This window comes from Bufo gargarizans, chromosome 6 (genome assembly GCF_014858855.1).
Source record: "Bufo gargarizans isolate SCDJY-AF-19 chromosome 6, ASM1485885v1, whole genome shotgun sequence".
In the NCBI taxonomy this organism is placed as follows: domain Eukaryota; kingdom Metazoa; phylum Chordata; class Amphibia; order Anura; family Bufonidae; genus Bufo; species Bufo gargarizans.
The window spans coordinates 317,604,045-317,619,920 of NC_058085.1; the positions used below are offsets into that span (position 1 = coordinate 317,604,045).

The following is a 15,876-nucleotide window of genomic DNA, read 5'->3' on the forward strand; positions in this document are numbered from 1 at the left end:
TGGTGAGCACCTCTGCCTTTTCAAACAGCGATCGAGTCCTGAGTGTTGGACCTCAACCGATCAGATACTTATGGACCTATCCACTGGATAGGTCATCAGTTTAAATATTTCGGAAAACCCCTTTAATCTGAATAAATAACCCGTGAAATTCCCAAAAATTCAAAGTGCAGTACTTAAAGGGGTTATCCCATCTTCAACAATTGGGGCATATCGCTAGGATATGCCCCTATTGTCTGATAGGTGCGGGTCCTACCTCTGGGACCCTCACCTGCAAGCAGAACGGAGCGGAGAAACTTGAGGAGGGCGCACTACGCATGCGCGGCCACCGCTCCCATTCATTTCTATGGGGCCGACGGAAATAGCTGAGCCAGTGCTCGGCTATTTTCGGCGGCTCCATAGAAATGAATGGAGGGCGGCTGCGCATGCGTAGTGCGCCCTCCTCAAGTTTCTTCACTCCGTTCTGCTTGTAGGTGCGGATCCCAGAGGTAGGACCCGCACCTATCAGACAAAAGGGGCATATCCTAGCGATATGCCCCCAATGTCTAAGATGGGATAACCCCTTTAAACTATCACAAAAAAACGCAAACTAAAAGCATGATTATGCATATAGTAATTGCATGTAGCAGGCCACATGCATTCCCTAACTGCAGCATGATCACGACATGTGGTCGCACCCTTATAATCCTTGTGGCCTCCTTTTAAGGCCTCATGCACACAAACGTTTTTTATTTTCCGTTAACGTTCAGTTTTTTGCGTTCCGTATACGGAATCATTCATCTCAATGGGTCCGCAAAAAAACCTGAATGTACTCCATATGCCTTCAGTTTCCGTATTTCCGTTCCATTTTCAAAGATAGAACATGTCCTATTCTTGTCCGCATAACAGACAAGGATAGTACTTTTCTATCAGGGGCCAGCTGTTCCGTTTCCGCAAATGGCACACAGGCGTCATCCGTATTTTTTGCGGATCCGTTTTTCGCAGACCGCAAAATACAGAAAAAGCCATACGGTCGTATGCAATAGGCCTAGATGTGTGCTGGAAAAGTTGCTGTACTACGCTGGTAAAGAGTTTCTAACAACAATCTTTTTCTACAGATAATGGTATAAAAACATTGAACTTCACAGCAGGTTGTAAAATGACATTGCCTCCTATCCTATCTATTGTCCTGGCCCCTAGCCGACAATAGAAAAATTGCAGAATGTAATCACTTATTTACAGTTAGTACTATGACTTTATTTGGCAGAAGATGTCGTGGTATTCTGCAGAGGAAAAGAAGGGGTAAAAAGTTTCCAATAAATGTTATTTTCATTATTTATCCCAGCACAGCACCCTCTGTGGGCCAGAGGTTGTCAATGCAGAAGGTTGCAATTTGAAAATGATTTCTGCAATGACCTTTGAGATAGATTTTTGCTCCATAGAACAGGGATTCTGTTAATAATTATTTATTTCTTCAGTAGGATGTTAACGGATTCACAGATTGTAGGTCTGCTTTCGTTTATCATACTCTTTGGTCATGGAATGCTTGGTTGGGGTCTTCCTATATTAAGAACACAAGTCCTTATCTTTGTGGTTTATACTTGTTTTCCTGCAGTGAGCTGTAATATGTTTCTGCAGTGCTTGTGTTATAGAACCTACTTTACAAAGAAGGGAGAAGGGTTAGGGTGCAGATGGTAGTGGGGTCTGTAAGAGGGATGTGAGTTTCCATTATTCTCTGTGCTGTCCGTACAGACTGTAACACCCATGATGACCGGGAACAGTTTACTGTGCACAACACAGTCTATGCACAAACAACTTTAATACTATAATACTGACCCTAAGTACAAGAATATAACCAATATAATACTGTCCGCTATGTAGAATCGTATAACTACTATAATACTGCCCCTATGTACAAGAATATAACCAATATAATACTGTCCTCCATGTAGAATCGTATAACTACTATAATACTGCCCTATGTACAAGAATATAACTTCTATAATATTACCTTCCATGTAGAAGCGTATAACTACTATAATACTGACCAGAAGTACAAGAATATAACCAATATAATACTGTCCTCTATGTAGAATCGTATAACTACTATAATACTGCCCCTATGTACAAGAATATAATTACTATGATATTGATGCATGTGTGCAAGAATATAACTACTATAATACTGCCCCATGTACAAGAATGTAACTACTATAATACTGCCCCCATGTAAAAGAATATGCTGTATTTTTTGCCCCATAAAGACGCATTTTCTCCAAAAGTGGCGAATAGTCATCTAAAGTCTAAATATGTGGCCTTATTAACATTGGGACCCTGAGCTGAGGTCTGATTAACATTGGGGGTCTGACTTGAGCTCTTATGAAGAATATTTATGATCTAAAACCTAGGTGTGTCTTATGGGCAGTTGCATCTTATAGGAAAATACGGTACAAGAATATAACTACTATAATATTGCCTTCCATGTATAACTATAATACCAGAATAGATCTACTATAATACTGTGTCTATGTCCAAGAATATAACTACTATAGTACTGTGCACATGTACAAGAATATACCTATTATAATACTGCCCCCCTATGTACCAGAATAGAACAACTATAATACTGTCTGGTGGCTGGAGCATCTTGTTCTTCTAGCCGAATACTGCCCCCAACTATATACCTGTATAATAATATACAGTAACTACTATAATACTACCCCCTATGCACAAAAATATAAATACTATAACACTGCCTTTTTAGAATATGAATATGAATTATGGACATTAATGCATTAGTAGTTTTCATGTCCACTGAGGTTTAAAGTGAACCATACATGAGAACCAATAGTAGCCTGAAGAGGACTGACCACACGTACAGTATTATGATATAGTATGTCCTAATCTCCATGTCATCTTTGTGTTTTAGAACATGTTGGCCAAAGCACTGTATGACAACAAGGCAGAATGCTCTGACGAGCTGGCCTTCCGAAAGGGTGACATCCTGACCGTGCTGGATCAAAATATCTTTGGCAGTGAGGGATGGTGGAAGTGCTATCTACATGGACGCCAGGGTCTTGCTCCTGCCAACCGGCTGCAGCTGTTCACCATAACCCAGAATGATTCCTCGTTGGTGCAGTCCAACTATAACTCCCTGGGCAGGCAACAGTCTTCACAGAACATCTACCAAGTACCTTCTGCACCCAAAATCGAAGCTGGATCCATGTACGAGAGGATGGAAAACCTATATGTTACTCCGGCAACACAGAAGCAGATATCTGGGGACATCTACCAGACTCCCATTTGTTCTCCTGCTCAAGTCTACTACGAAAGGACCAACAGCTCTTCCAGCCAGGTAAATAATCATAAAAAAGAAGGAATGGAATTTCCCCTGGACACTTAGACCGGCTGTCTAGACTGGCACCAAATTTATCACAGGAACGCATGGATGATAAATGTGGTGCAAGGATAGGCACTTTTCATTGACTCTATGCGAACTATTGATTAACTTGGAGACAAATTTTTACACTAGAATTGTGGCACAATTTTGGCACAAAACAGTGCATCTTAAGCTTCGCCCCTTTCTGCTAAGCCCCATCCTTGTCGGGCACATCGGAAAAAGTTTAAATACACTAAGTGTCAAACTGTGCCACTTTTGTAGACATCTGCACCAAGGAGTCGTCGGTTTCTTGGAAGTTCATGAGTCCTCCACTTTTTCTTCATCCTTTGTATAATTTCTGGAAATTTGGGCAACCAATAAGCCCACCCTATAAATTTGTCTCCAAGATCACAAATTTGTAAAAACCCTAACCCAAAAGGGCATGGCCACTTGTTTTTTTTAGAAATAAAATTAAATATTTTAGGGAAAAATGGTGCAATCATTCAGAGCATACAAGATCATTTCAATCTCTTTCCATCGACCCTGTTAGGGTACTTTAATACTGGCGTTAAAGTTTTCCGGAATTGAGTTCCGTCATAGGGGCTCAATACCGGAAAAAAATGCATCAGTTTTATTCCACTGCATTCTGAATGGAAAGCAATCCGTTCAGTATGCATCAGGATGTCTTCAGTTCAGTTACGGTATTTGGCCGGAGAAAATACCATAGCATGCTGCGGTATTTTCTCCGGCCAAAATTCCATAATACTTGCCTGATTGCCGTATCCAGCATTAATTCCCATTAAAAATGTATTAATGACGTATCCGGTACCAAGTGTTCCGGAAAAATGGATCCGGTCTTACCCGGTCTGCACATGCACAGACTTTTAAAAATGTGAAAAAAATAAATACCGGATCCGTTTTTCCGGATGACACCGGAGAGATGGATCTGGTATTTGAATGCATTTGTCAGACGGATCCGTGTCCGTATCCGGAAACAAATGGTATCCGTTTGCACACGGATTTCCGGATATGGCAGGTAGTTCCGGCAACGGAACTGCCTGCCGGATTTTTCTAACGCAAGTGTGAAAGTAGCCTTAGGCTGCTTTCACACTTGCGGCAGAGTGATCCGGCAAGCAGTTCTGTTGCCGGATGCCAACTGATGGCATTCCGTATGCAAGCAGTTCCGTCTGCCAACTGATGGCATGATAAGTCAGAAAAATGCATTGAAATGCCGGATCCGTCTTTCCGGTGTCACCAGACCAGAAGGATGGATCCGGCGTTCCGGTATTTTAAATGCCAGATCCGGCACTAATACATTCCTATGGAAAAAAATCCGGCATTCAGGCAAATCTTCCGGTTTTTTTGCCGGAGAGAAAACAGTAGCATGCTACGGTTTTATCTTTTGCCTGATCGGTCAAAACGACTGAACTGAAGACATCCTGATGCATCCTGAACAGATTGCTCTCCATTCAGAATGCATGGGGATAAAACTGATTGAGCATTGAGCCCTTTTGACGGAACTCAGTGCCGGTAAAGAAAAACGCTATTGTGAAAGTACCCTTAAAGACATTTTTCAGAATGGTTTCGGTCACATGGCGTAGGCGCTGCTCAGCACCATTGCTATACCAAGCACAGCAACTATTAAATGTATAGCGCTGTGTTTGGTAAGTTGCGATGGGGCCACAGAAGCTCTGGTGAGAACTGCAGATTCCTCAAACAGCAGATCGGCTGGGTGCCGGGAGTTAGACTCCTGCCGATCCCATATTGATGACCTGTTCTAAGGATAGGTCATTAACCCTTTTTCCGACATGTGACATAATTGTAAGTCACATGCAGGGTCTTTAAATATGACGCACGCTCCAGAGCGGGTGCCGTAATTGCCTGCTGATTCACACAGCAGATAACCAGGGCTAATGTCTGCGACCGGCATAAATGCAGATCGCAAACATTTAACCCCTCAGATGCTATGGTCAAATGTGGCTATGTCATCTGAGAGCTCAAAACCCGGAAGTATTGTGCTTCTGGGTCTGGAATGGCTCCCTAACATGACGATCAGGTGAGCCATTCATGGTCTGTGAAAGGCCAGAGCCTTCTGATACCTTTAACAGGTACATTCCAATGTAGGCCTGAAATTGGCAGCACTGCATTGGGATATACCGATCTTCGTATATTGTAATGGATAAAATCTGCATTACTTTATACAAATTGCATTGCAATAATTGCATGTTATAGTCACCTAGGGTGACACAAAAAAGTAAAAAAAAAAAAAAAAGTTAATAAAAGTTTGTAAAATAAAAAAAGTTTCAATTACTCCCCTTTTCCCAAAATGAAAGTAAAACTAAATAAACAAAAAAAAAAAAACATCATAAAGCATCTCTGTGTCCGAAAATGACCGTAATATAAAAATATCCCTTACGGCGAATGGCGTAACTGAATTTTTTTTTTTAATATGGCCAATTTGCCATTTCTTCATCACTTCAACTCTCCAAAAATTTTATAAAAAGTGATCAAAAATCATACACACCCCAAAAATACAGATCGCCCCATAAAAAAAAGCATTTACACAGCTCTCTAGACATAACTATAAAAAAGTTATGGGGTCAGAATATAGAGATAAATAGAAAAAGGTTTTTATTTTTTTCAGTATTAAAACACAAGAAAAACTATAAATATGTGGTATTGTTGTAATCGTACTGATCTGGAAAATGAAGAGCACAAGTCACTTTTACTGCATAGTGAACTTCCTAAAAACAAAACCCATAAAACTGTGTTGGAATTGTTGGAACGGGAATTGGGGGGGAAAAAAAATCATACTTTTTTAGGTATTTTGATCAAACACAAGAGTGATTTTACAAAATACTACATTTTGACACCTTCATAATGAAATTTTGACCCATCCTTTTGCAAAACATAAAAAAAAAAAGTTTTCTAAATTCCTTTACCCTACAACCTAAAATTACCCTCAGCCAATCAGCAGAACATTAACGGTGGTTACATGGGTAGAGCTCGCTCATCCTTATGCCATGGCTGACCATTTTGAAGAGGTAGTTTCACCATCAGAGGTGTATCCACTTTTCAAAAATAGTGCCCCCTTTTGATCATTACATCATGAAAAATTACAAACATGCTTTGGGTATGTTTGTCTTTATTTAAAGAACATATGAGAATCTAAAAGGTGTTCAGCCGGGGAAGTGGGGGTGGTTCTAAAAACAGGAAGTCAAGTATCTACAAAATAACTAAAAATTTTTAGCACCATGAAAGTCCCACTAAGTTTGCTTGATGCCAAATTACTGAGATTTTTGGGGTCATCTTATGCTGACCTTGTGTTCCCGTGTATGAATCCTAAAAAAATCATTTGATTCAGAGTTAAAATTTAGGATTTTTCAAAGGAAGTTAGATAAACAGGCACTCTGGACCAGAAGGTTCCGGGGTAAAGGAATCGTACTGCAGCCTCTATTTTTAAAGACAATTAAGTGTTCTTCAGATTCAGAAAATGAGAAAAAGATGCAGAGCTGGGCCGTAAACACAGATCTCGGAGTTCTCTTTTTCTAATTTACCCTCTGGGATATTGTGCAACACAAATGTTTAAGCTCTCAACATATTCAGCTGTTGCCAGCAGCTGGGTGATGTCCCCGGCAGAGCCAAAGAGAGGACAGTATGCAGAGCACTCTGCGTCATAGGCTGCATGTCCACTACGCATTCTCAGGATTGTCGCTTTTCTGTCAGTCAGCAAAATGTGTTATTTATAGATGTCTCCTGTGTTTTTTTTTCTCTCTATGCAAAGACTACTGGTTTAACCCTTTATGGAACAGCACAGAATAGTGAAGATGTATGTTATATAGCAGTAACATTACTGTGGACACAGCGAAAGGTCTCTGTAAAATTCCAACTTCACTTCAATGTCCAATCCAAAGATGGCCATTAATGGCACAATCTTATGTCTTGATATAACCTTTTGGCCAATAATTAAGTCTGTCGTTTTTGCAAGGAGATTTGGTCACATGGTTTTACACCATACTTAGAAATGTATTTTGATATATAACATGTAATATCTATGTCATCTCTTAAACAGCATCTCTTAACCCTCCCAAGGGCATCACGGGCTTCAAATGCCACCAGCATACCCCAACCAGATGTCTATGAAATCCCACCTTCGAAGCTGAATGTTCAAGCTGTTTCCCAGGTATGTAGCTTTCCTGGCCTTACATTTTCCTCTCCAGAGTAAAATGTTCATCAGACAATACCTACATAACACTCCACGCCAATATATCTTTGAAGAATCTACTTGTAAAAGCATGAACACCTTAAGATTCTTTTAATTTTTATTCATTTTTAGCGTGGTACCACACCGTCTCCAGTGAATGGACGTTCTCTATTTCTCACCGCGTCCGAGCAGCAAATCTATGACATCCCATCCAGTCCAGACACTCCAGGAAAAAGCAAAGTTAAGACTCCTAAAGCTACTAATGTACGTGTGGTATCTACAATCTATGCAAAACTTCCCACCTACTGAGGGTTCATCACATGTATACATAGTATTGTCTCTGTGACTTGTCCATCTTTGTTGAAATGCACCCAGCATATTTTTTTAAATGTATAATTACACCAGTGCGGCACAATTCCTGCAAGCCAGGTGACTACTTCTACTGGCATCTAACCTTTTTGGGTTATTTTATATTAATCTTTATGTAAGTTCTTTTTGCCTGGCCACAAAAAAATTAAACTGGCTGCTATTTTGTTCATAAAATTGTCAGAATCAGAAGGAAGGCTGCATAACTTATGTTGCCTGTTGTAGGTTTAGGAAAGTTACTTGCCATGGTGGATATATTTTTTACATGAAAGCTAACCTAAGTTTCACTTTACTTTCTCTCTCTGTTCTATCTCATATAATGACCACTTCGTACCTATTACAGGTGTATGACATCCCCCCAACTGGTACCTTGGCTCACCAGAAGAATAGAAGTGAAACTCCACCTGCGAGTCCTCAATACAACACTTTGCCAAACCCCCGGAAGTCAGATTGGATCTACGACATCCCATTATCCCCAGAGAGGAATATTTTAAAAAGTGGCTGTAGAAAGATATCTATAGACAGAGGCATGGTGTATGATGTTCCTCCGATGAGGTATGGACCAGTCCATTCCAACTGTGCTTCAAGCCAAATATATGATATCCCACCACAGCAAAATAAACTATCACCAACAGCTAATCAAAGTCTCTACGATGTCCCACCATCCCGAGATATTCCTGTTCCACATCAAAATGGAAGTTTAAGGAAAGGCTCTTCTACCTTCGGGGTACAAAGGTTGCATTATGTAGATTCCAAGGAAAATGTTTATGACATCCCAAGAGGTTCATCTGCTGGGTCTCCACCAAAGTCTGAGCTAAGTAGCCTATCATGCAATGAGAGGATATATGATGTTCCTCCACCACTGTCAAGTAATCCCAAACCTTCCCTACAGAAACCTGACCAAGATAGGTTGTCCGTGTCCAGCTCAGAAAGTCGCACCAGCACTTTGTCAACTTCATCCAATGCCTCTAGTGAGTCCTTTATGTTGTCAGTTCCAGATGAGAACACCACTCAAGTGACTCTAGAACCAGATGTGGCTATCAAGAAGATTACTGAACTTCAAGAATGGGTGTCTAGCTCCATAGCGAGCCTTATGATTTTTGTTAGCAGCAAATGGAGGCTCCAGGAAAACATGGAATCCAATCTGGAGGACATTCACAGAGCAGTAGACAGCATTGTCTCATCATTAGAACAGTTCATAGGCTTTGCCCAGAGCATTAAGGTCAATGCTTCGCACTTAACGGACACAAACATTCAAATGAGGATTAATAACCAACTACAAACCCTTACAGACTCCTTAAGGACCCTCTCTCAAAATCAGGAAGTTATAAATCTTTGTAACTGGTCTTTGCAGGCTTTGGTCATTAACAAATCTCATACGACACCCGATGACCTTGACCAGTTTGTCATGGTGGCCAGGACAATTCCAGATGATATCAAGAGGTTTGTGTCCATTATCATAGCAAATGGAAAACTTTTATTTAAAAAGCCTGAAAATGAGAAGAAGCAGAAACCCGTGAAGGAACAACCGGTGAGCCGAAAGCCACAAGTCCCCCTCCGCAAAGAAAACCAAGTCCTTCGGGAATCATGTGTCAATAAGACCATTGAGAAACACAAGGATGAAAAACATGAAAGACATCAGCTCTCTAGGCAGAAAGCTATGGAAGATAATGGATATGTTTACCTTCAGGTAAAAGCCCTTTACATTTTATTAATTTCCATTGTAAGTTTTAGAGATACTATTTCCTTATGGAAATAAGGAGTCTTAAAAGTCATGGAATGTTCCTCTGGAAAAGGGATATGCAAAACCAGTAATCTGCTCTCCACTGACTAATGAAGGGCAATCACCCTGAAACAGCTGTCTGCAGATGAATTGGTTTGGCTATAATCCTAAATTGTGCTTCAAGGCCCGTTAAAAAGGTCAGAAATTGACTTACAGGATAGCTGCCTTCCAACAGGTGGTGCTAGAGGCACAGCTTTCTATTTTCTTTTTTAAAGAGTATTAATTTGAATACCATTGTAACTCTGTAATGTCACCGATTCCTAGTAAAAAAAAAATTGGCTGCATTTTGAAGCTTTAGGAAAAAGGGGTTCAGTTTAGAGTTAAAAGAGTTGTCCAAGATTAGAAAAAGATGACTGCTTTCTTCTAGAAACAGCTCCACAGCTGTTCACAGATGGTGTGCAGTATTGTAGCGGAGCCTTATTCATTTCAATGAAGCCGAGCTGCAATATTTGATACAACCTGTGGACAGATGTGGTGCTGTCTCTTTCTGTTAGAATGTAGCCATGTTTTTTAACCTAGTACCACTCATTTTCAAAAAGAAGCTAGCATAGTGATCAATTGATTTCCATGGCTCTGACCTTTCTAATCTACAGTGATCAACTATCGTCATTGGTTAAAATTCCAACCAGCCACATGTTGTAAATGTAGTATAACATGACGGCCATGAGACTCTGGCATATAGTGTGAGGTCCCGAATTGGAGACCCCTCTGTATGACGTCCATATGCATATGGACAGAGGTTGTCTTTTTGAGACAACTGTTTAAAAAAGTTAGTTGATACTTAAAGGGGTTGTGCAACTTTTGGGGGGAGGTGAACAACCCTCCCGTCTTTGGTAGACCTGCAAAGGGAAGCATACTTAACTGCTTCTCCATGCTGGTTCCCAGCTCTTTCTCTTCCTGTCCTTAGCTTCCAGGATGTAAACGTCCGTTTTGATGGTGCTGCAGGTCACAGCTGCGGCCAGCAATTGGCTGCAGCAGTGTCAAAACTAAAGTTTACATCCTGGGAGCAAAGCGGAGAAGCCGAGGCCGGGAACAAAAGGAGCTGGGAGCCAGCGCTGGGAAGCAGGTAAGTATGCTTCTCTTCGCAGGTCTGCCAGAGAGGGTGGGGGGTTGGCAAGCACCCCCACGCAAAGGTTTGCTATGAAAAATATTTTACTTTTTTCAAACCAGCGCCTGGAGTTGAATACTTTTATAATTGCATGTGATAAAAAAATGTAGTATAGCCACTAAGCTATTTAATAAAATGCATGTGTATAGCGCCACCTGCTGTTCTTTTCCTTATTTCTGAGGCGGTCACAGGTGCTCAGTTTAACTCTTCAACTGTCACCAGCCCTATCTTCTGTTAGAAGCTGTGACCGTTACAGGGAAAGAGCTGCAGCAGAAAGGACACACCCATGTGCTGCCAGCTTAAAATAAATCTAGCAGAGCAACTGGAGCAATTAATTAGAAGATCTCTAGTTTCATGTGAGGTACAGGGCTGGTTCTAGCTTTGTTAGAAGGAAATTGTCATGTACTATATGTCTGATTTCCTTTATTTTTTTTTAATCATGGCATAACCGCTTTAAAGGATAACTGTCATATTTTCACTCAAAATTCAATTTTCATATATGTTGTTGCTGCTGTGGTGATAATCCATAATCACTAATTATTGTGTTCACATACCACTTGTTTAATAAGATTCCGTCCATACAAGACTATTTTCTCAAGATGGCCGCCGATGCCCTTACCCTGAGGCTAAGACTTCCCTCCCTAACTACCCAGAATTCATTCGGCTCATCTCGGGAATGCTGAGCCTCACCCAACCAATCGGCTTTCTCCAGACTTAACCACGCCCTCTTCTTCCTGAGTAATCGCAAATTTTTATTGCAAATATCGGCACTAACCCGGTCCGACGGGAGCGCGCACGCAGAGTTCAGGACTACCCACTACTACGTCCTCCGTCTTTTGTATATAGAAGATAGAAGACGGAGGACACGCTGTTTTAGCCGCACCACTGAAATACCTGGGGGAGGAAAGAACATGCTGCAATTACTAGGTAATTCAATACCTATACAAAAGTATTAACTAGGGAACTAAGGTAAACTTAGTCAGATCAATTACATACAAAAAATAATAATATGGCAGTTACCCTTTAAATCAGGGGTGTCCAAACTTTTTTCAGAGTGCCAGATTTGATGAAGTGAACATGTGTGAGGGCCGACCATTTTGCCTGACATTCTTTGAACCATTAAAATTTAATGCAAATGAACTATTTTATGCAAAATTTATTGAAAACGGCATACTTTTCATTTTGTGACTTGGAGGACAAATCTAAACAGGTGTTAAATCACTCTGCCTTTAATATAAAAAAAAAACAAAAAACAGGAAGTTAAAATATTTTAGGAACATTGTAAAGTACATTACACAAAATAATAAAGGCTGTCTGTCAACTTTTAAGTTAAAAAAATGTGAACATGAACATAACACCAAGTATACATGTGTTCAAATACAGCGGATGGCCAGTTCGCCTGCGAACACATGCGGGCTGCCATCCTAACTCACAAGTCCGGCGATGCACAGGTAAGCCCTTACCTGTGCCTGTGCCGCGAGCCGGTCTGAAATCAAATGCGGTCACCTGGAGCAGGCAGTTCCGAGAACAGCCACCGAGGGCCTTCATCGGGCTGTTCTCGGAACTGCCTGCTCCCGGTGACCGCATTTGTTTCAGACCGGCTCGCGGCACAGGCACAGGTAAGGGCTTACCTGTGCATCGCCAGACTTGTGAGTTAAGATGGCAGCCCGCATGTGTTCGCGGGCGAACACGGCGAACTGGCCATCACTGTTCAAATATATTTATAACTGATTTAGACCAACTAACATGAACTGAATTTTACAATGTATTCATTTCAATTGATAAAAAACTTGCCTGCACAGCCCTGCCTGCCTGTCATTGTGTTGCCTGTGCAGTTACTGCTCCTTGTCAAAGTGTTTGGTAGGCAGAAGGTTTTTTTCTTCTTCAATAGCCCTTAATGGCCGTCCTTGTCATCAGCCAGCGCAGGGAGAAGGAAAGCTCAAATCTAGCAAGATCTTGGACGTCGCAAGATTTAGGCTTTCCTTCTGCCTGCGCCGGCTGATGACATCAAGTCCCGTGGCGAGAGATCCCAGGAGTCCTGAGCGGCGCTCGGGGACTCACAGGGGGGGGTCGTAAGATCTATATTTGAGCAACTTATCTGTGGGGCCTTTGGACATGCCTGCTTTAAATGATCTTACAGATAGACAAATAGCATTCTCTAATTCCACCCATGGTCACAGAGATCGACTTTTAGGGATTGACTAAAGAAGGCACATTAGAAAACACTGTAATGTTTTTTTCTTATTTCACAGAAAAAAGAGGATATTGAGAAAACGCAAAGCTTATCCCCAATTCAGCAGCTAGAAAACAAGACAAGCCCTATAGAAAAGGTAAAGACCTGCTTCTTCTGATAGATGTTATCACGATGCAATGAATTAGAAGATCTCTGAATTCATTTGAGGTACAGGGCTGGTTCATAAGTGAACCAAGGGTCAAGTGTTATCTTTCAAAAGATTTGGCAAATTTTTGGTGTTTTCTTAAATGAAATGTCAGTATGAGTTATGTAACATGGGTGATGGCAACTGTATAGAAATAGTTGACATCAATGAAACAGCTCCCTCTAGAGGCTAACATGACATGAAAATAGGATATCATTCATGCATTACTATTTTGATATAAGCAATTTTTCTCTGAATATATGATCTTGACCATGTTCCATGTCATTTTAGAGGAAAGGATGGCTGAGACCTGATTACAGGATATCTTTAAGCAATGACCATGAAAAGAAAAGTGATGCAGGCCTCTTAAATGTAAGTGTAGTTTACATGTATGGCTCATCCCAGTGATCCCCCCAATGTTACTCTATTTTCCATGGCTAGCATTTCAGTAGAGAAGCTATGATTATTATAAAATAAGCAAATATGGATGAAAGTATTAGCTTACAGAACATTAATTCCTTTAATTTGTACCTTCAGAAACCAATTTTCCTCACAACTAAACCAGAAGCTCCTAGGTCAACAGCTCCAGTCAAGAAGATCGCACTTTCCGAGCACTGCTACCTTTACTTTGGTGCTCTCCAGAAGGCAATACGTGTTTTTGAAGACAGTATCAGCAAAAACGAGACACCCGAAGTCTTCATCACCCATGGAAAACTGATCATTATGGTCGGACAGAAACTGGTGGACCTTCTCTGCCAAGACGTCAAGGCCAATGAAGCCCGCAATGACATTCTACTCAAGAGCAGCGAGCTCTGCAGTCTACTCAAGAACTTGGCCATGGCAACCAAGACAGCTGCCATTCAGTACCCAAACACAGCCACCATGCAAGAACTCCACTGTAGGACAAAGGAGCTGTTAAACTATACACAGTTATTCCGGGCAATGGTGGAATGATGGTTGAAACAGTCAAGGAGATACAAAATAGATTTTTATAAACTATAAATAATATTGACCCAAAACAAGGATACTCATGAAGCAAAAATGATGAAGAACCTTTTGCAATAATTAAATATGGTGACTTCACCGTCTAACCCTGGTGATAAAAGTTGACTCCATGAAGTCTAGTTGGAGTAAAAAAAAAAAATTGGTGCACTCCTTAAGACTTTGGCTCATGATATCACACCTTACCCCTCAACCAAAGATACTTTTGCTGGTCCACTCTTGTTTCCTAATGATGCTGTGCTTTTAGAGAGCAGTTTCATACCACTTATAGGGTGGTAATGCTGGTGCTGGTACCAACTTAAGCAGGTGCCCCCCTCATTATATGCCTCATAACTGTTGCATGAGATGTGCCTATGGCACGCTTGTCCTTGATCATAGAACAAGCAGACCTTTCCTCTGCCTATTCCTTTTTAATAAAGCCTATCAGGGAATATGTAAATAGGGAGATGGGGCCATATCCAAGAGGCTATCAAGTATAAAAAACGGTATACTATTACATGCAGCCTTATCCTAATGAAGGTTGTAGTCCATGGACAGATGACTGGTTCCCATATACACAACAATCTTTCTATCTATTAGGATCCACAGATGTGTCCTATGCCCGCTCCAGAGCTACAATCTGGACACAGGTCAGAGTACACCCTTGTACTGTAAATGTATTTTGAAATGGAAATTTGTACAGACTCTTTTATGTGTATTTTGATAGAATTTGTATTTAATATAAAAAACTATATTTAAAAGATGGTTTCGCTTCCTCTGTGATTTCTTATGTACTTTTATTCACAAACCAACTGAGGAGGAAGGTGGGGGGAGTAAGGGTAGCTTCAGATGGACTTCTTTTGAAGGAGGTTGATTTTCCTGCAGGGTTTCAAAGCCAGAGGCGTAATCCAAAGGAATTGAAGAAATAAAGGAAGGACATAAAATCCTTCCTGCTGGATCCACTTCTGGCCTTGGCTGAAAAACCTGCAGGAAAATCAGACTCAAAACCTCCTCCAAAAACTCTTTGCCTAAGGGGACATTTTAAAGAGGGTCTTTCAAGTCCTTTTCACCTACCAAAGTCTTCCCATGGCCCTGTACATGAGCTAAATAGGAGTTGGCAAAGTTTTCTAGTGTTATGTGTGCAAGTTTGGTAAATGTGTTGGATCATGAAGGGTTCGTCCCCTCCTGCCCAGTATTTGTAAAACTAGCAAAGGTGATGAAAAACTGCAAAAGGTCACAAATTTAGGCACAAAACAGACTATATTTACGACTTTTGGATGCCATAAAATTGTTGAAGAAGATTAATACATTCCCCTCACATTGTCCTCTTGAACACTTATTGACTGTCAGTGTCATTAGCAAGTGTTCTCACTCTGCGCAACAGTGGGAGAGGACTCTTTGCACTGCTTGGAGTTCTAGCAACGCTCTGCTAACTTGTTTATTTCATAATGATTTTATTTGAAATGGTATTTCCATCTGGAACATTGATGGCATATCTATAGAATATGCCATAAAAATCAGATATGTGTGGGTCCCACCTCTGAGGCCCACTTCTGTCTCCAGAACAGGGCCCCAAAGTGAACAAAGAACTAACGTCGCGGCAGTGAATGGAGGGGTGGCTGTGCTTGTGCAACCTGCTATACATTCACTGCTATGGGACTTCTGAAAAATGTCCTCAGTAGGCTATTTTCATAAGTCCCA

At 41.0% G+C, this 15,876-nt stretch overlaps 1 protein-coding gene across 2 annotated transcripts in view; it reads left to right on the plus strand.

Moving 5' to 3' along the window:
- Window positions 1-14,940, plus strand: part of CASS4 (Cas scaffold protein family member 4) — a 79,941-nt gene extending 65,001 nt beyond the window's left edge. For both annotated transcript variants that reach the window (XM_044298826.1, XM_044298827.1), the window contains 7 exons: window positions 2,906-3,331; window positions 7,428-7,538; window positions 7,692-7,823; window positions 8,269-9,615; window positions 13,069-13,146; window positions 13,486-13,566; window positions 13,732-14,940. In XM_044298826.1, the coding sequence (XP_044154761.1) occupies window positions 2,906-3,331; window positions 7,428-7,538; window positions 7,692-7,823; window positions 8,269-9,615; window positions 13,069-13,146; window positions 13,486-13,566; window positions 13,732-14,148 (2,592 nt within the window). In that variant the 3' untranslated portion in view covers window positions 14,149-14,940. The remainder of the gene's footprint in view (window positions 1-2,905; window positions 3,332-7,427; window positions 7,539-7,691; window positions 7,824-8,268; window positions 9,616-13,068; window positions 13,147-13,485; window positions 13,567-13,731) is intronic.
- Window positions 14,941-15,876: the final 936 nt, after the last annotated feature.